The 23789-nt window shown below is 35.4% G+C and overlaps 1 protein-coding gene across 2 annotated transcripts in view; it reads left to right on the forward strand.

The window, feature by feature from the left end:
* PDE3B (phosphodiesterase 3B) overlaps window positions 1-23789 on the forward strand; it is a gene marked incomplete at its 5' end in the record, with an annotated part of 167860 nt that overhangs the window by 88772 nt on the left and 55299 nt on the right. The window contains 2 exons of one of the 2 annotated variants that reach the window (XM_079708105.1): window positions 12281-12331; window positions 21734-21982. In XM_079708105.1, the coding sequence (XP_079564231.1) occupies window positions 12281-12331; window positions 21734-21982 (300 nt within the window). The remainder of the gene's footprint in view (window positions 1-12280; window positions 12332-21733; window positions 21983-23789) is intronic. The other variant, XM_079708106.1, reaches the window with a different exon arrangement.

Here is a 23789-nt window from a genome sequence, read left to right on the forward strand (position 1 = left end):
AAGCATAAAGCTTTTAGTACTTTTTTTTTTTTTTTTTTGCGGTATGCGGGCCTCTCCCTGTTGTGGCCTCTCCCGTTGCGGCCTCTCCCGTTGCGGAGCACAGGCTCCGGATGCGCAGGCTCAGCGGCCACGGCCCACAGGCCCAGCCGCTCCGTGGTATGTGGGATCCTCCCGGACCGGGGCACGAACCCGTGTCCCCTGCATCGGCAGGCGGACTCCCAACCACTGCGCCACCAGGAAAGCCCAACTTTTAGTACATTTTGTTTCATTAGTTTAGGATACTGTGATGATCCTTGGGGAAATCTGATTTTTTTTTAATAGATCAGAGGTTCCATTTTTCATTTTCAGATCAAGTCACTATGGGGCTAGTATCTTTGCTTAATTTTAATCTGTTACTATGACAAAACTTGTTTACTCAAACAAGTGTCAAACAGATACTGCTGGCAACTTGAATAATTTCTACCTAATAAAAATCCCAAATGAAAAATGGTGAATTTAATTTTAAGTGGAAAAAAATAGTTTTGTTAGTATACATTGATCTTAAGTTTCTTTCTTGGTTACTTAAAATCTACTTTGATGCTTTTATGATAATTTCCTTTAATACCTCTATCTGCTAAATTTAATATTCAGTTCTAAAATAAAATCAGGTAAGGGCCTAGTAAATGTATCTCTGTTAAGTATTTAAAATTTTGCCCATGAAAAGTTATATAAATAAGTGGTAAGAAAATATTCTTAAATATACCTGTGCTACTTTCCTATATAGTCCTTTTTGTATGAAATGCCCTTTATGTCTCAGAGATGTAGCCATCTGACAGAATAAGAGTTCTTTGTTTGTGGTCCTGAATCTTTACCATATTGGCAGTGAGCTAGTTCATATTGAATAATCTAAGCTCTGGTTGTTACTTTCTAAATGAACTTGCAGTTGCTACCTTCAAAAAGCTTTATTGTTTAAAGAATACCTCCATTGTAGCCTTCAAATATTTCTTCTGTTTTAAGAGGTCAGCTACTTTAACTGAGATTAAGAGATAGGAAGTAGAGAATAGGAACCAAGGAAAATAGGAAGGTTTAAGTCAGATGTAGAAAGTGGTAAGTCGATTTTTGTTGTTAGATTCCCCCCCATGGGTTTGGGTAGATAATCAGATGTGAGCTTGGTTGGTAGAATTATTAAAATAAAAGGTAATCAGAAAAAGATGTTTTTATTTTCTTTGGGGGAGGCTTGCTCACTTAAAACCAAATAGTTCCTTTGTTTTACTTGACTGTCTGCCTACAGGTAGATTTTTTTTTTTTTTAGTTGAGTGAGGTTAGACACAGAGGTAAAAAAGACAAAGAAAAAATCAATTACTCTGGACCTTGTTTTCTTTAGTATCTGTAAAATGAGAAGATTGGAATTAACTTCTAAATTCCCCTAAGCTCAAATATACTCTGAATATTTCTAACAGGAGAGTAACATGATAACACGGCTTTGAAGATGTATAAAGTAGATAAAATTGATTGAAGGCTGTTGAAAGTGATCAAGGCTTGATATGATAAAAATGTGGTGATAGAAAATCAGAAATATCTAGATCAAAATAGATTGATATGGGGAAGAAGAAAGAGGGATTTAAAAATGAGTCATTTATTCATTCAACTAATTATTTTTATTATATAAAAACTGATCTCACAGGTTGAATGTAATAATATATATAAAGCTCCCAAAAGAGTACCTAATGTAGTAAACACACTTTTGTTGCCTGTGGTTTGCTAGACTTGAAGTTGCCTCCCCCTTTTAACTAGGTTTTATTTTGTTTTAGTTGCAGTGAGGTAGGAATTTGAGGACACTAAAAGACTGAGACTGATTAAAGGTCACCATTTGTTCTCTTTCAAATGACCCAAGCAATATTTAGTTATTACCTACAGTGATTTCCACCCTCTGTCCAAATGGGTTGGACATGTTTGAAGATGGGAAACTTCCAGTCGGAATGGTCCTGAGCCCATAGCTGGCTCTGATAGTTCTAATGATCAAAGGCAGGGTAGAGTAGGCAGACTGCTGAGGGGTATCAAAGCCTGGAGCTGAGCCCTTGGAAGGAATTTCTAGATTTTCTCCTACAGCAGTATTCTAACCCACTTCAAGTACTCCTCTTGGGGCAGAGATCACAAATTGTTGATGAAATATACTCTCTGCCCATGGTGAAATACCATTAGGACTCTCCATTGTGTTATTTGGGAATACAAAGCTCATGTCTCTGTAAATGCATTAGAGAGTCATAAATATCAGAAGAGCCAAGGAGGAGGATTCCTAAACAAAGGGACTTCCAGCAGGGATTTGCATGTTATTTTATTTCCCCTCCATACATATATGTAATTATTTTACCAGTAAGACTGGTGTCTTTGGTTGGTTCACCATTCTTAAGTCTAAACTATAATCTATCTGTTCTCAGATAAATTATAAAGGGCAGTCAGAGAAAAAATATATGTTGTATTTGCTTTGTTAGGCAGAGGGTATGCCTGCCTAGGACCAGCTAGTCCCTTTGTTTTACTTGAATGTCTGCAATTTATGGATCTTTCAGTTGTGTGAACTGTATAGAGTTGATTGGGGTGGGGGCGTGGGGAAGCAACCCAGCTTCCTCTGAGCCTTAAGTAGGTGAGAAACAGTATAGTATAGTGTTTGAGAACCTGGACTCTGGCATCAGTCTGCCTGAGTTACTGTATGTATAGACGGAGATGGCTTTAGATATGGTCATAAAACCACCATTTTAGGTTGATCTCAGGTCTCCCCTGAGAGAAGGCCATTGTGATCCAGTTTTCTTTCCAGATTGGAGTCAAGTTTATAGCATATTCCTGTGCTTGAGGTGAGGAACCTTTTTTTCCTCTTTTGGTCTTGTTCATAAACTGTGCTTAGAATTCTAGAACATTTATTAGGAAGGTCCTCATGCAATCCCGAATTGTTCACATATTTTAGTAAGGTCTTTTAAATATTAGCTATTATTAATTTAATCTTTTGCTTAAATTATACTGAAAATTATATTTTAACTTAAAAGGAAAGCATTATTCACAGTAGGAGGAAAACTGAAGTTATAGGCTTACAATCCCATTTTTTTTCACATTTTTGGCACATTCTCCCCAGAATATGTATCTGTTGGTGGGAATGTAGAGTCCATGTCTGGGATGGAGATATAATTCTGCTTAACCATAGGCTAGAGAAACCAGTTGAGGCATGCGCCAACTCATATATCTGGAAGGACACAGGAGGTCTAGAAGAGAAGCAGGTAGGTAAAAACTTGAAAACATCTGGAGTGAATAAGAGATTAAGAATACTGGTAAAATAGAGGCTATTTCATAGTATATTTAGAAAATGGCTCTCTGTGCTTGAATTCCCTTAGCACAACTAATTAGACCACGGTGTGTGGAACTGTTTTAAAAGGATTCTGAAAGGTTAAAAAAAAAAAAAGTAGGTGTTGTACTAAATTTCAGAACATCACATGATAAAAACAAAAGTCTCATAAGATCAATAGGATATAGAGGTTTAAGTAGTTGGTACTTTTAGCGGTTAAATCTCTATCTTTCTCAAATAATCTATGACTTTTCATATTTTTCTCACTCAACCTGTCCTCTGTCCCTTTAAATATTGTTGTTTCTGGTTTTGTACTCTTGAGAGAAAAAAACCCAAACTTATATGTACATTTCAAGTGCTACTTTATAAAATCTGAATTATCAGTACGGCTTTAGAAAAATCTTTGTTGCAATTGCCTGGCATGTTCAAGGACCAGCAAATAAACTAGTAAAGCTAAGAGAAAATTGTAGGAGAAGAATTGGAAACAAAAAGTAAACATCACTCTTGAGGAATTTTGCTGTAAAGGGGGAGCAAAGAACTGGGATAGAAACTGAGTGTAAGTAAGATCATGAGAAAGTATGTGTGTGTGAGAGGTGAGGAATTGTCGCATGTTTATAGTCTAAGGGGAATGACTTAGTAGAGAGAGAAAATGATGATGTAGCAGACAGGGAGAGAACTGCTTGTGAAATATCCTCAGGTAGGTACCACTAGATTGGATCTAGTGCATTTATGGAAAAGTAGTGGATCTAGTGCATTTATGGAAAAGTAAGCCATTGACTAGAGCTCAGGAAGTTCATCTGTAGTAACAGAATGAAATGCAGGAAATATGAGATTGGAGGGTAATTTGGTGATCCTTTTTTATTTATCATTTTTGGAAAGAAAGGTCTCATTAAAAGCTTAAATAATTATCCTTCAAGCATAGTAGTAGAAGGGGAATAAAATTGTAGGGAGATAAATCTGAGTTCAAATTCTAGCTCTGCAGTTTCCTAGCTGACACCTGACAGAACTTGGTTAACAATGTCCCTGTGTTATTAGGAGTGCAAAAAAGAAATAGAATTCACTCCAAGGTGGTTCAAATAAAAAGATTTTAATGAAGAATCTACTTTGAGAGAATGAGTGGGGTTAAGATGATGGACAAGGGGTGGTTAGGCAACAAGAGACTAGTAACCATGGAAAGCTGTTACCTCACCTGAGGCTGATGGAACAAGGGTGGAAATGGTGTGTTCAGAGTCACAGCTGAAGTTGTGAAGGGAAGACCATCTGGTTAAGACCTGTAGTCATGGAGGCAGCAGAGAAGAAATAATCACCTCTCTCTCCTCCCAAACTCCGGTTTCCTGCTGTCATCTCTCAGCCTAAGTGGAAACCAGCTGCATGGGAGCTCGGGAGATGCAGTGTAGGGCCCAGCCTCCCCAGGGTGGCGAGGAGGGCAAAGAAGGGGTCTGGGAGGCAAATACAGAATAATTAGTATAATCGCTAAGCCTCAACTTCCCCATATATAAATGAGGTTACTTGCAAAATTGTTGTGATTTTACATGGCTGCCAAGCACCTGCCATATTGCTAGCACATAGTGGTATTGATAATAACAGTAGTAAATGATAATAATTATAAGATGGTGTAGAATAATGATTAAGAATCCTTAAAGTTTTGGAATGAGGCAGATCTGAATTTAATTTCTGTCTCTGCCACTTACTAATCATGTGACTCTGGGCAGGTTACTTCACCTCTTTAGTCTCTGTTGTGTCAATTGTAAAATGAGGAAATAAGGCTTACCACAAAGAATTCTAGTAAAGATTAAAGAAGACATTAGGTATTAGGCATCTAACATAGTGCTGGGGCATAGCTTACAGTCGTAAGTCACCACGGCTGTGATCATATATTTTGATTGATTAGTAAGAATAGTAAATGAGATTAGTTTCCAAGTAATACTAGTTTCCACCCCCCACCCCTCACACACACCGTTTTTTTCCCTGCTTGTCAGTTTTTCTGACTGGGGCCCTTATTTGTCAAGGTTACTGTCTTAGAAAGTACAGTCTTAGTTTAGCTTTTTGGCTGTCCATTTATTTTATGTTTTTCGTTTATGTTCAATAAACACAGAGTTAAATGGGCCTAAGTTGGAAGTCATAGAAATAGAAAAAGTTGGAAATACTGAAATTCAATCAATTTCATTAGCCTAGATTTATACATGAAGCTCAAGCAAAATGTCAACAAGAAACATGAGAATAAAGGATGTTGTAACGTTGATTCACAGCTGTACCATAATAGACAATCTTTCAAATTTCACATAAATATCACAGTTCTGTGAGCTTGACTTGAGGACACATATATATTTTTCTTTTTGGCTACATAGGGAACAATGAAATAAAACCTCATTGACGTAATTGAACCTGATAACATCTCCTGGTTGTGCTGCTGCTGTTTCTCTGTGGTATTGGTGGTTTTGTAGAGCTCTGTAAAGCATGTTGGACTTATAAACATATTCAAATAGAAACTTTTATCAGGATTCAACTTTATAACCACAAAGAAAAGCTGAATTTATATAAAGGCACAGTCTTGGGTTTACTTTATTAAATCAACTAAAAGATTTTTTTAAATAGTACGCACCTCATATGTTACTTAACTTATGAGAAAATGCTGTTTTAAAAATTATTTTTAAACAGATAACTACAGTGTGTGAAAATATGTACTAATTTCTGATACTGTATTGTATTTGAGTTTAGATGGAAACAGACAAATGTAATATTGGAAGCTCCTAAAAACAGCAATTAAAATTTCATACTTTTGGGCTTCCCTGGTGGCGCAGTGGTTGAGAGTCCGCCTGCCGATGCAGGGGACACAGGTTCGTGCCCCGGTCTGGGAAGATCCCACATGCCGCGGAGCGGCTGGGCCCGTGAGCCATGGCCGCTGAGCCTGCACGTCCGGAGCCTGTGCTCCGCAACGGGAGAGGCCACAACAGTGAGAGGCCCACGTACCGCAAAAAAAAAAAAAAAAAAAATCTTAATTTTTTGAATTTTGAAATTAATGAAATACTTTCATTAAATGATGTCTTATAGTATAATAGAACCATGTTTTGAGAACATACCATAGCCACTAAAACTTCCTTTTTTTACTCAAAATTTAGCAGTATTTGAATTATTTATTCTTATATTTAAATTATTTATAGGATCTACCTTGGTATTGAGATTGAAGTTTAGATGCCTAAGGTTTTGCTGATTTGGGAACAGTTTATATACAGAGCATATACTGTCTACCTGGAAGTAAAATTTTAAAAGAGCTACATATTATATAGGAGGAAGGAATGCTTCTACCAATGTTTCTTAAACTTTTAATATCCATGCACCATCCACTATGTATGCAGTATGTGTGGCAGGCACCTACCAATATTAGATAAATGTATAAAAATGATTCATAATTTTTAAAAACTAAAATAAGTACATTATCAGTGAACATTGTTTGCAATATTAAAGGTATTTCTGTTTCAGCTCACTGATGAGTAAATAGGTTATGCGTTGTAGATTCAGCACATATATCCAACCAGATTCTTTTCTTTTCTCTATTTCTCTTAAATTAGAAAAATTCAAGCAAAATTATAATTTACAGTGGAAAGCAGCAAGTAGTTTTTTTGGTTGTTGTTTCTGAATACTCAAATTCAACATGGACCCTCGAATCATAAAGATTTCTCACTGAAGATTACTTTTGAGGCTGTGTCAGTTGCTAAGTTAATGGTCATTGTCATGCTTAAAAACTTGAGAAATAGAAGTTCTTTGCATTTTATTGACTACTTCTATTTGCTATTTATAGTTTTTATTTGCACTCCATTTTCCCACAGCACCCTGAAAAGATGTACTTTCTGTGGCCAAAAATTGAGTGCATTTACACTTATGCTATTTTTAACACTGAATCGTGCCCAGCATGTGTTTTATCTACCAGCTGTTTTCTGTGAATAAAGCAGTGGTAGATCTGCAGTTAAGAGATATTCTAATTGTTTAGTGAGGCTCTTCCTTGCTGTACATATTCTGTCAGAACTGATTCCAGCACATGTTTTCAAGTTTCTATCATAGTTTACAAAATAATCATTAAATAGGAAAAAAAATCATATTTTGTAGTATGGGTTTTTCAGTGATAAATACATTAAAAAGTTGGCTGCCATCTTTTGCTGTGTGTATTGCACGTAAACCAAGAGCTGATTTGGATTCATCACATGAGTGCATTTACCTACCAGTAAAGTAAAATATCTGCTGTGTACAAATATGACAGTAATTACTCTTTTACCTTACATGCCTTTTCAGTTCTGTGATGTCCCAAGGTGTCACATAGTAAATACATTTTGGAAATTTTTTGGTCCGTTCTCTCTTCCAGCATAATATTTATCATCTGTGTGGCTAGTTTTACAAGTCTCTCAGCAACAGTTTATCTTTTTTATACGCTTTTCCTATGAGGGGCACAGAATCTGAATGGTGCCTCTAGTTTATGTCACTTCTGTTTTAGGAACAAAAATCTTCAGTTTCATATAAGAGAGCATTATGTGATTGTTCTAGAAAAGTTCTACTGGTTTACCAAAAAGTCTTCACATTTTGTTTGAATGTCATAAAAGTTTCGAAGTGGATAACATTCAGAAGAATATAAGGTGAATGAATTGCAAGTCTAAAAAAAAGTCCAGTTTTTAAATGGTCACTGTTGTATGACTTAGTAATATTTTTTTACGGGTTTGTGTGGTATTATCACACCCACAGATTTGTAGTCAGATTGCATTAGAGTCTTGCTCTTTTTTTTTTTTTTTTTTTTGCGGTACGCGGGCCTCTCACTGTTGTGGCCTCTCCCATTGCGGAGCACAGGCTCTGGACGCACAGGTTCAGCGGCCATGGCTCACGGGCCCAGCCGCTCTGCGGCATGTGAGATCTTCCCAGACCGGGGCACGAACCCGTGTCCCCTGCATCGGCAGGCGGACTCTCAACCACTGTGCCACCTGGGAAGCCCCAGAGTCTTGCTCTTGATTCAGGCTTAGCATTTATTCTGAGTTTTGTTACTATTTTTATTAGTACCTTAAGCTTTAGGAAACCAATCTTGAACCATTTATTTTTTGGACTGGAGACATAATGTAGCAATGCAAAAAATGCAAATTCAATAGATATAAACAATAATATTCAAATGACACGAAAATATTTTACCTAGGATGATTTGTAGTCATGCAGAATAATGCAGGCCTTAGGGCACCTGCCTCGCTTTTCAGTATGTATGGTTGGGAATTCCCTGGTGGTCCGGTGGTTAGGACTCTGTGCTTCCACTGCAGGGAGCATGGGTTCGATCCCTGGTCAGGGAACTAAGATGCAACAAGCCGCTTGGCCAAAAGTTTTTAAAAAATAAAAGATAAAAACAAAATATAATTGTTAAGATGATGATATTTCTGTGGAAATCAGAATTAATCTTGCAGTTCACAATGTTGAAATATATGTAAACTAAATTGGTTCTTCCCCCTCCCCCTAAATATTCCAGACCCCTGAGGAACAACTAGTGATTCACAGATTTGATTAATAATGGCTAATATTCTATTACTGTTTCTTAGTTTAAAATTTTATCTATGTGCTAATATTATAGAGGTATTGAGCAATATTTTCATTAAGGATTTTGCTCCTTCGGAAATCGTGCACTCTACCCTTTATCATTAGTTCTACTGTCTGGGATCATTCCTATCAAGTAGAAACAAGCTCTAGAACCTACCATCTTAACAACAAAAGTATTATTCCCATATTCTTTTCTGGCTATTGCTCCATTTCATTCTTGCCATGTATAGCACAATTCCTCAAGAGTTTACTCTAGTCACTGTCTCTACTTCTTTACCAGTTTAGACACTAAGGACAAAAAACACTATCGACCCACCATTATCTTTGAACATTACCAGTAACTTTGAAGTTCCCTGTATGCCACTCCCAGATCCAGTTTTCTTCTCCCCTAGAGATGATAACCATCCTGAATTTCTTCATAGTTTCCTGTATGTTTATATTTCTAAGAAGTATATTTCAATGAATATTTTATTTTATATTGCATGTAATTATACTGTATATATCCTCTTGTGACTTTTCTCATTCAACATTATGTTTTTAAGATTCATTCATATAGGTTGTAGCTATCCTTCATTCATTTTCACTATTGTATTCCACTGCATGAATGTACCAAAATTTCCCCATTCTGTTATTGATGGACATTTGGGTCGTGTTTAGTTTTCTTGCTGCCCCAAACAGTGCAGTTCTGTGCATCCATGTTCTTGTCTCCTGGCATCAAACTATATAGAAAAGGATCAAGCTTTGGGGTTTTTGCCCCAATCTGCTTTTGTAAAATATACTAAAATCAACTCAACAATATCAAATTGATAGAAAAATTTCTAAACATTTACTCTTCATTTCTGTACTTTCTTATTGTGAACCACATCTTGAATAACACTGCTGTTAAGATGTACCTAGCTGCAGCCGTATGATTCCTGGGTTATACATCTTCTATTACTTATGCAGAAAATTTTGTTTTCTCAAAATCACTAATATTCTATTTGTCCAATTTACACAGAAGGCAGTCTACCAGCGATTTGTGGCTTTCACTGTATCCCTTTTCAGTTCCTAATATGCAGGGGATTTCAGACTAAGACCTGCTGCTTTTTGGCAAATGTATTTTTGATCGCAGAGAAAGTGACTATAAATAAGGTTGGTCTACTGCTTAAGAGTTTATTCAAAGCCAGAATAGCAAGTGGGAGGCAAGGAAGACTCGGTGTTAAGAAACCCTCCTAATGAAAGTATGCTGGAGTTAGCAAGAAATCAACTTCTACTCAGACTAATGATTAGGAGAAATGAGGTGTAGGTATGTCACCGTTTGATGGTATCATTGTAGAAGAAATGTGGAGGTGTGGATTGGATGATAGTATGTTAGGCAAGTATGTAGACTCAGATGCAAATCTCATAGGTAATCTTTAGTGATCCATCCTGTGGTTCTGTTTTCACTCCTGTTCATTCTGTACTTTTTAAAGTGAACTTAAGAAAACATCAGATTTACAAATGTCATGATGATGGGAAGAATGGTGAATAGGCTAGTCGACATTCCACTCTCCAAAGAAACTTGGACAGGCTGAAATCAGGACTGAAGTAAAGTACTGCAGTTGGAACTAAAAAGCCAGTTGTGTAAGAATAGCATGCAGAAAATGGAGCATGTATATCAAGTATAAAAGAAATTTAGGGATTTTAGGTTATTTTAATCTTAATGTGGATGTTCTTAGGAAGTTATTAATGTCTTAAACTGCATTAATTAATGTCTCTAGAATCTAGAGTTTATGCTGGTTAAATCACAACCTGAAATAATTATATGAGGACCACACTTAGGGCCATATAAAATACTGTGTAAATTTTTTTTTTTTTTGCGGTACGCGGGCCTCTCACTGCTGTGGCCTCTCCCGTTGCAGAGCACAGGCTCTGGACGTGCAGGCTCAGTGGCCATGGCTTACGGGCCTAGCCGCTCTGTGGCACGTGGGATCTTCCCGGACCCGGGCATGAACCCGTGTCCCCTGCATCGGCAGGCGGACTCCCAACCACTGCGCCACCAGGGAAGCCCAATACTGCGTGAATTTGATGAGTCTACTAATATATATTATGTACTTTGCATGTAGCTGTACCATAGCCATTTTGCAGGTACTGGTCCATGAATTTTGTAAGTGGTCTGGATTTTCTTTCGGAAGAGATAGGTTTCTCTTTACTGGCAAGAGATGACCTTCTGCAAGGATGGTGGTAATGACAATTGACAATTTTTAAAAGGGGTCAGCAAGCTATAGCCCACTGGCCAAATCCTGCCAGGAACATGTTTTTGTATGGCCACTGAGCTAAGAATGTTTTTTTGTTTTGTTTTGTTTTCCATGTTAAAGGGTTGTAAAACAAAAACAAAAACCAAAGAATATGCCATGGAGACCTTATGTGGCTTGCAAAGCCTAAAATATTTACTATTTTTACCTTTACAGAAAAAAAATCTGCCAACTCCTATTTAAATATCGGACCAATGAAAGAGTAGATAACATTATATGATCTTTTGTAATCAGGATCCTTAACGACCAAGGACAAGAAACAACACAAATATTTCAGTACATAGAAATTGTGATTGTATTACAGATTAACTAGGCTTATGTTCGATACTAGGGTTCAAAGCCATGTAGAAAATCACAATTATAACCAATTATTTAGGCAAAAGGAGGAGACCTATTTATTACTTAAGTAAAGCTTAAAAGAAATTTAGGATTAATGGTAGGTAGCAGTTATAGCTTGCCAAATTTAAGCTAATTTTATCTTCTAGAGCAGTGACTATTAGATGGGGAAGTAACCACACGAACTGCTCGGAAGAGAAGGGCAGGAAAAAACTAGTCCGGTACTAAGAAGTTACCATTGAGAATCTATAAAGGAAAAAACAGGAAAACTAATTATCTGTTAATCAAAAGGGTTGTGTGTAGCTTTTTATAAATCCATTCTTTTATGCTTAATGTAAACCAAGGGCAAGCTTTTTAAAGTGCTTTTGACAGAAGTGCCTTATTGGTAAGGAAATAGCACCACCTACTGACACTGGTTTAAAATGACAAATTATGAGCCTTTGGAGAGGGTAGGGAGGGGGAAGAACAGTGGTTTGTCATTTTTCTTGTATTTTTAGTGAATGGATGTGCTTCTGGATTTATATTTTCAGTTCTGTGGTAATAGATATTTTGAATATATATGTTGAATATAGATTAGTTTAGTGACTTTATCCTGACTTTTCTTTTGATTTCTCAATCACAGATTGTATAATTAATAAAATATTCCATCTAGAGATAATTTTTATTCTAATCTTCCCAATTCCTCTCCCAAACTTTAAGGTATTTTAGGTATCTGTAATTGAAGATGCTCCATTTTGTCTTTACATATATTTATTTACTTATGGTTTGTAACTAAGTGAACTCTTTTTTTTTTTTTTCCCAGATGATTCTTTGGGATTGGGACTTAAAGCAGTGGTATAAACCTCACTATCAGGTAAATATAAGTGATATCACTAATAATTAATATCTGTAATCAGATTTTTGACATAGAAATCTTCTGAATGTAACTTTAATTTATATGCTGTAAGATTTTTCTTTAGCTGAACTAAAATAACCAGAACTTCATTTAGGTAGTTTTTTAAAAATATATTTTAATTGTAAGGGAAAAGAAAATAAGAAACCAAACTTATATAAATAGTTATTTTTAAAATGTTGCTAATATAATCTGGGCTCATCTATATTAAATATGAGGCTCTTTTCCCCCCAGTTCACTCCACCTAGAGTTACTGATAAATGTACAGAAAATTGCACAGCTCAATGAATTTTCAAAAATTAAACATCCCATATAACTAGTACCCATAACAAGAAATAGAACATTACCAGCATCCCACAAGCCTCACTTGTGTGCCATTCTAGTCATTACCTATGTTTCCAAAGAAAATCCCTATCCAGACTTCCAGCAATTAGTTTTCTTTATTTATGAACTTTATATATATGGAATCATACAAAATGTACTTTTTAAAGATTTTTTGATCACTTTATGTTGTTATCAGTAGAATTAAAAATAGAAGTATAGGAGAAAAAAGGAAAATCATTCAAACATCAAGGAATAACTATGTTAACTTTGTTAACTTTTGATATATATCTTTATAGATCTTTTCCTAGTTTTCCATTGTATTGAAACGTATGGTTTATATAATTCTAGTCTACAATGATTGTAATATTATGTTTCATATGCTTTTGAAACCTGATGTTTTTCACACTAATAGATAAACATTAATAAAAATCAAATCTTTGTCGTTTGTGTTTACAGACATATTACTCCTATTGTCCCAACATAAAATTTTGAAAAATGGACACCCCTTTGAATGGTTGATTCTTATTTTTAAACTTTAAATGGAATAGCCACAACAGCCCATTAAGAAAAAAATATTCTCTGGTGTAACTGTTACAGTCAGATGATGTGAGGAAGGCCACATCTGACCTAAAAGGGGCTGGGGTTTCTTGACCTAAATAGTGGCCTTTTTCATCAGTCATATTCACCAAGATCCTCAGTTTCCAATTAAAAGAGTATCTACCTAAATTACTGGTAAAATCTAAAGATAAGTAAGCAGTAATGGTTGAGAGCATGGGCTTGTGGTCACACAGACTTTTATTTCTCTCTTCTCCTACCCCTCTTTCTCTCCCTAATAATCCTTTTTTAAAAATCAAAGTATAGGGAGTTCCCTAGTGGTCCAGTGGTTAGGATTCAGCACTTTCACTGCCATGGGCCTGGGTTTGATCCCTGGTCAGGGAACTAAGATCCCGCAAGCTGCACTGAAAGGCCAAAAATAAAAAAATAAAAAAAAATTGAAGTGTAACGCTCATATATAAAAGTGCACAGGTCATAACTGTATAACTTGATGAATTTTCTCAGAGTGAATATATACATGTGACCATTTTTCAGATGAAGAATTCAGCACCCCAAAAGCCCCCTATGCTCCCCACCTAGTCATCAACTTGTCCCAAGCGTCCTTTCAAACCTGATTTCTGTCATCACAACTTAGTTTCTCTTGTCTTTTTCTGAATTGTGTATAAATGGAATCACTCATATGTATTTTCTGCCTTGCTTCTTTCAAAATTTATCTGTGAGATTAATTCATGTTATTATACATAGTAGTAATTCATCCATTCTCATTCTATTTAGTGTTTCATTGAATGAATATACAGTTAATTCATCCATTCTATAGCAGATTGACATTTGTTTTATTTTTCAGTTTTTTGTCTATTGCAAGTTATGCTGCTGAAACATTCTTGTCTTTTGTTGGATATATACATTAGAGTGCATTGCTGGGTCATAGGGTATACATGTGTATGTTCAGTTTTAGTAGGAAGCACCAGATAATTTTCCAAAGAGATTGTATCACTTTTACCCAACCATCAGCAGTATATGGATGTTTCAGTTGCTCTACATCTTTGCCAACACTTGGTAGTGTCTGTTTTAAATCATTCTGGTAGCTGTTGAAGAATATCCATTGTGGTTTTAGTATTTGTATTTCATTTATGGCTCATCAAGCTGAGAATCTTTTTATATTGATTTGCTACTCAGATATCCTCTGGTAAAGATCTTTTCCCTATTTTTTCCGCTGATTATCTACCTTTTACTTAGTGATCAGTAGGAGTTCTTTATGTATTTTGGACATGAATATATATATTCATAAAAAAAATCTTCTCCCTGTCTGTGGCTTATCATGGTGTCTTATTAAAAGTACTCCATCAATCACTTCCTTTTATGCCAACTTATCAACCATATCCCTTTTGTCTAGTGATTTTTTTGTGTGTGTCCTATTTAAGAACACTTTGTCTACCTCCTGGGTTGTGTCTACCCTCTGGGTTGTGTCTACCCTCTTCTGTTACCTCCTAGCAGTTTTATTGTTTTACTTCTCATCTTTAGATCTGTAATGCATCTAGAATTGATTTTGCTGTATGGTGTGATTTATAGATCAAGACATTTTTTTCCCATATGGTTATCCAATTGACCCAGTTCCAGTTGTTGAACAAAATACACATTCTTTCTTCTTTGCACTGTATTATAACCTTTGTCATATATCAAGTGACCATATGTAGATTTGTTTCAGGACTTTCTCTTCTGGTCTGTTTGTCAATTTGTCTCTCCTGAAACACTGATACCACACTCATTACTTTAATTACTGTAACTTTTTAATAAGTCTTGACATCTGATAGTAAGTTCTCCAGCATTGTTCTTCTTCAAAGTTATCTTAACTATTCTTTAATAAACTTGAAAATTTCCACACACACAAAAAAATACTGCTAGGATTTTGATTGAGACTATATTGACTCTATAAATCAGTATGAGGAGAATTTACATCTCATAATACTGAGGCTTTCAATCCATGAAAATGGTATAATTCCTTCACTGATCTGTATCATCTTTATCTTAATAATGTTTTTAGTGTAGGGGTCATGCATATTTTGTTAGATTTATTCCTAGATATTTAATTTTTAAAATTGCAAAGCATATTGTAAAAGATATCAATTTTAGAACTTCCATGTTTTTAATAGTTTGTGCTGCCTCATAGAAGTTCAGTTGATTTTTATATATTGATTCTTGTATCCAGTGTCCTTGCTAAATTTACTTATTAATTCTAATATCTTGTCTGAGGATTCTTTTAGAGTCTTTAGGGATATAATAACATCATCAATGAATAAGTACAGGTTTATTATTTTATTTCCAATCCTTTGCCATTTTTCTTGCATAACTGTACAGTTTAGGATCTTTAATGCAGTGTTGAATAGAAGTGTTACTAGTAGGCAGCCTTGTCCTGTTCATGAACTCAGGGAGAAAATATTCAATATGTTCACCACTAATGTTTTCTATAGATACCCTTTATCAGATTAAGAAGGTTCTATTCTAATCCCATTTTACTAAAAACTTTTTTCTTTTAAGTCATAAATCGGTGTAGAATTTTATCAGATGCCTTTTCTGCACCTATTGAGATGATCCCTGGATTTCCCCCCATTTATTCTATTGATGTGGTAAATTATATTGTTTTATTTTTGTGCCTATGTTGAACCATCCCTGGAATCCAGAATAAAGCAAATTTGATCAAGAAGTATTTTATTTTTAAAAATTTGTATCAGGGACTTCCCTGGTGGTGCAGTGGTTAAGAATCCGCCTGCCAATGCAGGGGACATGGGTTCAATCCCTGGTCCGGGAAGATCCCACATGCCGTGGAGCAACTAAGCCCGAGCGCCATACCTGCTGAGCTTGCATTCTAGAGCCCACGTGCCGCAACTACTGGAGCCTGCGTGCTCTAGGGCCCGTGCTCCGCAACAGGAGAAGCCACCACAATGAGAAGCCCGTGCACCGCAACGAAGAGTAGCCCCTGCTCGCCACAACTAAAGAAAGCCTGTGCACAGCAACGAAGACCCAACTCAGCCAAAAAAAAAATATATATATATATATATGTATATATATATATATATATATATACACACACACACACACATATATATCACTGGATTTTATTTATTAATATTTTGAATCTATGTCTATGTGAGAGAATTGGCCTGTTATTCTTGTTTTTCATCATGTTTTTGGCATGTTTTTGGTATAAAGGTTATACTGGCCTCATAAAACAAGGTGGGAAATTACCTTTTTTTCTATTATCTAGAAGAGTCTGGTAAGATGGGTTTCATTTCTTCCTTTTGAAGAACACTCTGGTGATGCTATCTCAGTTTGGAGCTTTTCTTATGGGCAAGTTTTAAATTATTGAGTTTCTTTAATAGTTTTAAGACTATTCAGGTTTTCTGCCTCTTCTTATAACAGTTTGGTTAGTGGTATTTTTCTCGGAACTCCTTTTGTTTTGTTTTATCCAGCATTGAGACTGCTGAAAACTATATTTTACTTTCAAAATAGAAATCTTTTTGAGGATTTCTGCTTGGTTTCTCCATCTCTTGGCCACTGTTTACAGATTGGCAAATATCTTCAGGGGAAAAGCAGCTCTGAATTCAAGCTTGCATTTTTGTTCTTCCCTTCTCTCTGGGATCTTGCTTGGCATTTAAAGCTCTCCCTGTCTTTATAACCCTAAATTCCAGTTTCGGTCTCCCAGCATAGAGCTGTTTCCTAGCCTCTTAACTGCTCTGCTTCTCACCTTCTCTGCCCCATGTCAGCTATGAATCAGTAGCAAATTCTGTGAAAGGAAAAAGTAGCACAGAATATTGGGTTCATTTCAATCTTTTCTCTTAACTCTAGGTTCTTGTTTTTTCTTTTATATATATATATAAATTTATTTATTTATTTATTTTTGGCTGTGTTGGGTCTTTGTTTCTGTGCGAGGGCTTTCTCTAATTGTGGCAAGCAGGGGCCACTCTTCATCGCGGTGCGCGGGCCTCTCACTGTCGCGGCCTCCCTTTGCGGAGCACTGGCTCCAGACGCGCAGGCTCAGTAGTTGTGGCTCACAGGCCTAGTTGCTCCGCGGCATGTGGGATCTTCCCAGACCAGGGCTCGAACCTGTGTCCCCTGCATCGGCAGGCAGACTCTCAATCACTGCGCCACCAGGTTCTTGTTTTTTCAAGCCCTGGCTGCTTGACTGTGTTCTGATGCCCTGAAATGGATGCTATTTCTATTTTATTTTGGCCTATTTTCATAAGACCTATTGTTCTAGGCAGAAGAGTTGGTCTGATACAAACTAGTCCCTCCCAGCTGAAAAATTAGGCAAGCCTTTTAAGACACTTTGAACCTATTTCCTCATCTATAAATTGGGAATAATATCAGTTTCCTCAGAGGGCTGATTAAAATAATAATATGTGCCTGGTACATAGTAGCACACAAAACTATAAGCTGATATTATATTAATTTCAATAATAATAAATACTAAGCATCTCTGAAACTATAGTATAAGATACGAGTTAGCAAATTTTTTCCTATAAAGGGCATATAGCAAATGTTTTAGCATTTGCAGGGACACACAGCCACCTACTCCTCCCCCTCCTCCACTCCCACAGTAACTGTTAAAATGTAGTATTCTTGGCTCTGTGTACAAAACCAAGAGTTTGCCAAATATAAGCCAAATGGGAAATAAGAATTTAAGTTAAACTTTTAAAGTTATAGCAAATAATTTGAATATTCCATTGGATCTGACATAAGTCAGATGGTCAGTCTCTTGCTCACTATGCTCCTATCTCACCGAAAATAAAAGCTAAAGTCCTAATCATGGACTTAAAAGACCCTGCACAATATGGTCCCTTCCTTTACTCCCTTTTACTTCTCTGACCTCATCTTCTGCTTTCCCTTTCATTTACTGTGCTGCTGCTACACTGGCCTTGTTATTCCTCAAACAAGCCAGGCAGGCTTCTGCCTCTGCATCTTTGCAGGCGCTAGTCTGTGTGCCTGGAATGCTCTTTTCTCACACTTTTGTCAGGTCTTAACATCATAAGTACTGCCTTCTTTTTAATGCCTTCCATCACTTCTTTTTTCCTTTTCTTGCTTTATTTCTCTTTGACCGCCTCAAAACCCATGACTCTCCATGTCCATATTCCTTAGCCTGGAATCTGATGTTATCAAATATTGGTTCCAACATGCCTCTCCAACCTTATCTTCCACTGCTCTTTAAAAAAAAAAAAAAGTATATATATATATATATATATATATATGTATATATATATATATATATGGCCTATACTTAAAAAATTTTACGTTCCCTGTACAACACTATTTCACCACTTTTGTACCTTTATTTATGCTCTCTCCTTCTTGAAGAATGAGTTCCCCCAAATAAATTTTGTTTGTTTTTATTGTAAAAAATTCTTTTCTCCTAATCTTTCTGAGTAAAATCCTACCAAATGAATAGCTCAGCTCAAATGCCACCCTTACCATAATGTTTCTGTTAATCACTCAGATTAAAGTTATCTATATATTCTTTGAACTCTGGTACCATTTTATCTGTATTTTTATCTCACCAATTTCCATAATAATAATATTTATTGCCCTTTACCTATATATTCTATACATTGCTTTATGTGTTCTGCATGTATCATCAGATTTAATTCTCCCTGATACTCTCTGCCAAGTACCAGTATAAACTCTGGAAATAACGCAAGAAGCAAACAAAGGAGAATTCTGAAAAATGCAAAGAGGAGAAATTAGGGACCCCAGTATCAGAGGAGCAACATAGTGTGACAGGGTGTCTTAAAACTGTCACCCAACAGCAAATGTTGGGGTAATGCAGACTCCCAGCCTAACAACAGAATGTGATGCAGGTAGGCTCTTCCTTTCCTTAAAATTGAATGAGAGTCTTGCCAACAACACCAAGGGGGAATTGATCAGGAACTCCATTGACATTAAGTGGCCAGGGAAGTATGGTTATTCCCTACTACGCATGAGACTCCCCTTCCCCAATGAGACAGAGGGTGGCCAGGTCTCCACAACACAGGTGCCAAGCCCAGAAAGTGCTCTTTGTCCTTGTGGCTTGGAGACTCCCTTCCCCGACCTAGAGGCACCAGATAGCCCAACCTGAGGAAGCTCCCCACCAACTCTCACCCGCAGCACCAGCAGGGACCAGTGGAAACCCTAGTGGCACCAGGAGAAAATCAAGCAGACGGAAAATACCACTGTGAATGCCCTGAGAATTAAATTTTCATTAGAACTACAGCCTGAAAAAGTAGACTAGGACTTGGTGCTAAATCTAAAGAGGAAGACCACCTCCTACTATAAAAGATTTAAATAGGACCCAGAGTCTTCTAGCATAGTTACCAAAATGTTGATATAATTTTGAAAATCACCTGTCATACCAAGAACCAGGAGAATCACAACTTAAATGAGAAAGACAGTCAGTGATTAACACCAAGATGATCGGATTTGGAATTGTCTGACAAAGAATTTTAAAGCGGCCATCATAAAAACATCCTAACAAGCAATTACAAATTCTCTTGAAACAAATAAACAAAATAGAAAATCTTAGCAAAAAAATAGAAGTTACCAAAAAAAAAAAGGTAAGTTATAGAACTGCAAAATGCAATAATGGAAATAAAAAACTTGTAAAATGGTCTCAATAGAGTGGTGATGACAGAGCATAGAATCTGAGCTTGAGGATAGATCAGTAGAATTTACTCAATTTGAACAACATTGAGAAAATAAATGGAAACAAAATGAACAGAGCCTTCAGGACCTGGTGGACAATAACAAAAGATCCAACGTTCATATCATCAGTGTCTGAGAAGGAGAGAGAGTAGGTTTGAAAAAGTATTTGAAGAAATAATGGCTGAAAACTTCCCAAATTTTGCAAAAGATGTAATTCTGCAAATTCAAGAAGCTGAGTGAATCCCAAATAGGATCAGTGCCCCCGCCCTAAATCTACTCTGAGATATGTCAATTAAACTTTTGAAAACTAAAAGCAAAGAAAATATTTTGAAAGCAGCCAGAGAGAAATGACACACTGCATATAAGGGAACACCAACTCAAATGACAACAGATTTCTTATTTGGGTGTGGGAAAACAGATACTGTTATATATAATTTGTGGAGGTATAGGTTTGACCAACGTATGCAAGGGTAGTTTTATTGTGATTTTGGTTTGGTTCATTTACTTTGGTTCAGTAGTTCAAGTTAGGGGAAGCTATCTGTCAGAAGTATGCTTAATATCTACAGTGACATATAGAGCGAGGTGTTTGCTTATAAAGACTAGAAATAGCTGGGCTATGGACCAATAATGGGGAACATTTTAAGATAAAAACTAATACAAAATAATACTTCACAAGGAAAAAGAAAAGAATTCCACAAAGAGCAAAGACATTACTAAGCTAATTGTTGTTCTAACTTTCATAACATTTTTCAATTTCAAAATGTGTTAAGGATAATTAATAAACAGTGAACTCAATAAATACTTTGAATACTTATGAACATACCCAAATGTAAATTCAAGGCACAATAAAACAAAAGTAACATTTCACTGTTCTGATTATCAGTGCACTTATTTCTATGGGTAATTGAGTTGAACATAATATATATATTCAAAAAGTAAAAATCATATCATATATATTCATCAATGAAATATTAATTTTAAATTTAAAAAAATGTACTTCCTATCCATTTTTAAGGGCCCAACGTCCTGTTATTCCTTCCATATTAACTATTCAGTTCAGTGTTATCACTGTCTCCTTTGAACTCTGACACCATTTTTTCTCCTTTTTATCTCATCATTTTCTATAATATGGATAATAATAGTTTTATTTATTGCATTTAAAATATATGTACCATGCATTGCTTTATGTGCTTCACATAGATTTTCAGATTTAATTCTCATATCAGCCCTTAATGAGGTAGTTGTTATCCCCATTTTACAGTGAAGAAACTGAAAAGTTCAGATGTTGAATAACTCGCTCCAAGTCATGCAGTTAGGGCTAAAGTCTAGATTTCCAACTCAGATGTCTTTGCAACAAAGCCTTGTCACTATGCTAGACTGCCTCTTAAGTGAGGAGTAAATAAAAGAAATGCTGTATATGTTTGAAAGAAATTTTGACATAGAGGAAAGAGAATCATTAATAAATTAATAAAATGCCCAAACTGTAGATTCTGAAAGAAACACAAATTTGGTTCCATACTATTAAAAAGGTAAGTCATTAATGAATACCGTTAAATATGAGATACACTAATGAAAAATGTAGGGAAAAAAAGTTCACAATATCTGTTATATCAGCATCAAAAATTTTAAAGTTAGAATCGTACCACTTGTTATATCATTTATGCCATGTCCAAATAAATGAAAATTAATATTTAATAGGATTCAAGTACTTAGTTATTGTTAGAGTTAAGTTTTTCTTAAATGTTAAATTTTCTGTGTAATACATATATAATTTTATGGGTTGTTTTTCTTTCTTTTTTTTTTTTTCTTTTCTAGAATTCTGGAGGTGGAAGTGGAGTTGATCTTTCGGTACTAAATGAGGCTCGTAATATGGTGTCAGATCTTCTGGTTGACCCAACCCTTCCCCCGCAAGTCATTTCTTCCCTCCGGAGTATCAGTAGCTTGATGGGTGCTTTCTCTGGCTCCTGTAGGCCAAAGATTAATCCTCTCACACCATTTCCTGGATTTTATCACTGCTCTGAAATAGAGGACCCAGCCGAGAAAGGAGATAGAAAACTTCACAAGGTCAAAATACAGTAATCAGCCAGCCCTGTTTATCACGTTTAATAATGTTTTTGAATTAAAACTGCTCCTTTAAATTTTGGATAAAATAGAATTTCTTTTTAAAGGGCCAGCTTCTTTTCCAGTACATTGAGTTGATTGGGACTTCAGAGGTAGTCATAATCTCAAATAATTCTAAGTATTCAGTTTTTATTCTAAATAATATTGATGTAATTAGCAGTTATAACTTCATCGGTAACAACTAGTTTTTTATTATTGTTGTTATTGTTTTTAAGAAGTGGAGAACAGGCAAATTTAATTTCAGGCTGTACAGCAAACTAGTATTCAAATTGTGTCATTATTCTATTTTATTCTTTAGAAACCAGAAATTGTTCTTTTTGAACCAAGAAAAAATGATCATTATAATATTCATTTTATGAAATTACACAGCATTATTTTAAACTGATTTTCACATTTTTTGGAACTGTCTCTCCCTACCTCCTGCCTACCCACTGGAGATGACTATAGCCCAATAGGCATTGACTTTTCCATCAGTAGATATGGGATTAATTTTTCTTTAAATATCACTGATTCAAAATAGGATTTCCTTTAGAAAATAATAAATACTGTTCTAAATAGGTATATATTATGTCTGTTCAGGTTGCTTTTAATTCTTTTATTTGACTATCAATACCTTTACCAGTAGCAAAGATCATAAAACTTTAAAAATAGAAATATTTTAGAGATTATTTTAACTACTTTATTCTACTGGCTAAAGAGACTAAGAGAAGACGAAATTCAAACCAGTTAATTTTGTTCATTGTAATAGTGATCTAGAGCTTAGAAAAAGTTAAATATAGTTTTTGGAGAGACTCTGATCATCAGTTAACTCTGTTAATTCTCAGCATTATTGTATAGAAGTGTTGAAAAATTAAGCAAGCCTGATTAGAGCAAAATTTTGATAATTGTTCACAAATCTGGATCATAGGTAGTTATGTGATGCTTTTATTTTTAAAGTGTATCGAGTAGCACCTGCATTACACAAAACCCAATGGTAATTAAGTTATATAGCATTTTTTTTAGCACTCTACCTATGAGAAAGGTTAATCACAAGCAACAAAAAGGGATAGCAATAAATTCATCAATAAAATAACTAATATATTCTTGAGTTAGTTTTCATTTGATATGTTGTTCTTCCTTTGTATTTTCCATTGACATCTGATGTTTAGAATAGTAATTTTAAAAAATAATTCTTAAAAATCTTAGTGATAAAAATCACGCCGAGGGAATTCCCTGGTGGTCTTATGGTTAGGATTTTGGGCTTTTACTGCTGTGGCCTGGGTTCAATCCCTGGTTGGGGAACTGAGATCCCACAAGCCGCATGACGAGGCCAAAAATAAATAAATAAATAAATCACATTGATATCAGTATTATGTTTGTTATTATGTTTACTATGTAGAAAAGTGTACTGTACATTTTAGAAACATTTAAACAATAATATTAATTAAATAGGATGCCTAATTGCCTCATTTCCTGAACATTCTAGGTAATAAGGCTTATTTTGAGTACTAGAATTTACTGATAGGAATAAGTCATATAAGAAACAGGAAGTAACCCTTATTTCTTTTCTTTGTGTTCTTTAAAACTTCTTATTTGAATTTCTTATCTAATTTATCTCTGCTTTGGAAAAGAATATAAAAAGCCTGATGTTACTTCAGAAAAGAGCAAGAGCATTTATGAAAAAATAATTAGTAAGGAAAAGGGAGTTAGAACAGGTAATTTAATGTAAACGTCTTATATGTGTATTAAGAACTAAGAAAGATTCTATGGA

Source organism: Hyperoodon ampullatus (genome assembly GCF_949752795.1).
Source record: "Hyperoodon ampullatus genome assembly, chromosome: 7".
In the NCBI taxonomy this organism is placed as follows: domain Eukaryota; kingdom Metazoa; phylum Chordata; class Mammalia; order Artiodactyla; family Ziphiidae; genus Hyperoodon; species Hyperoodon ampullatus.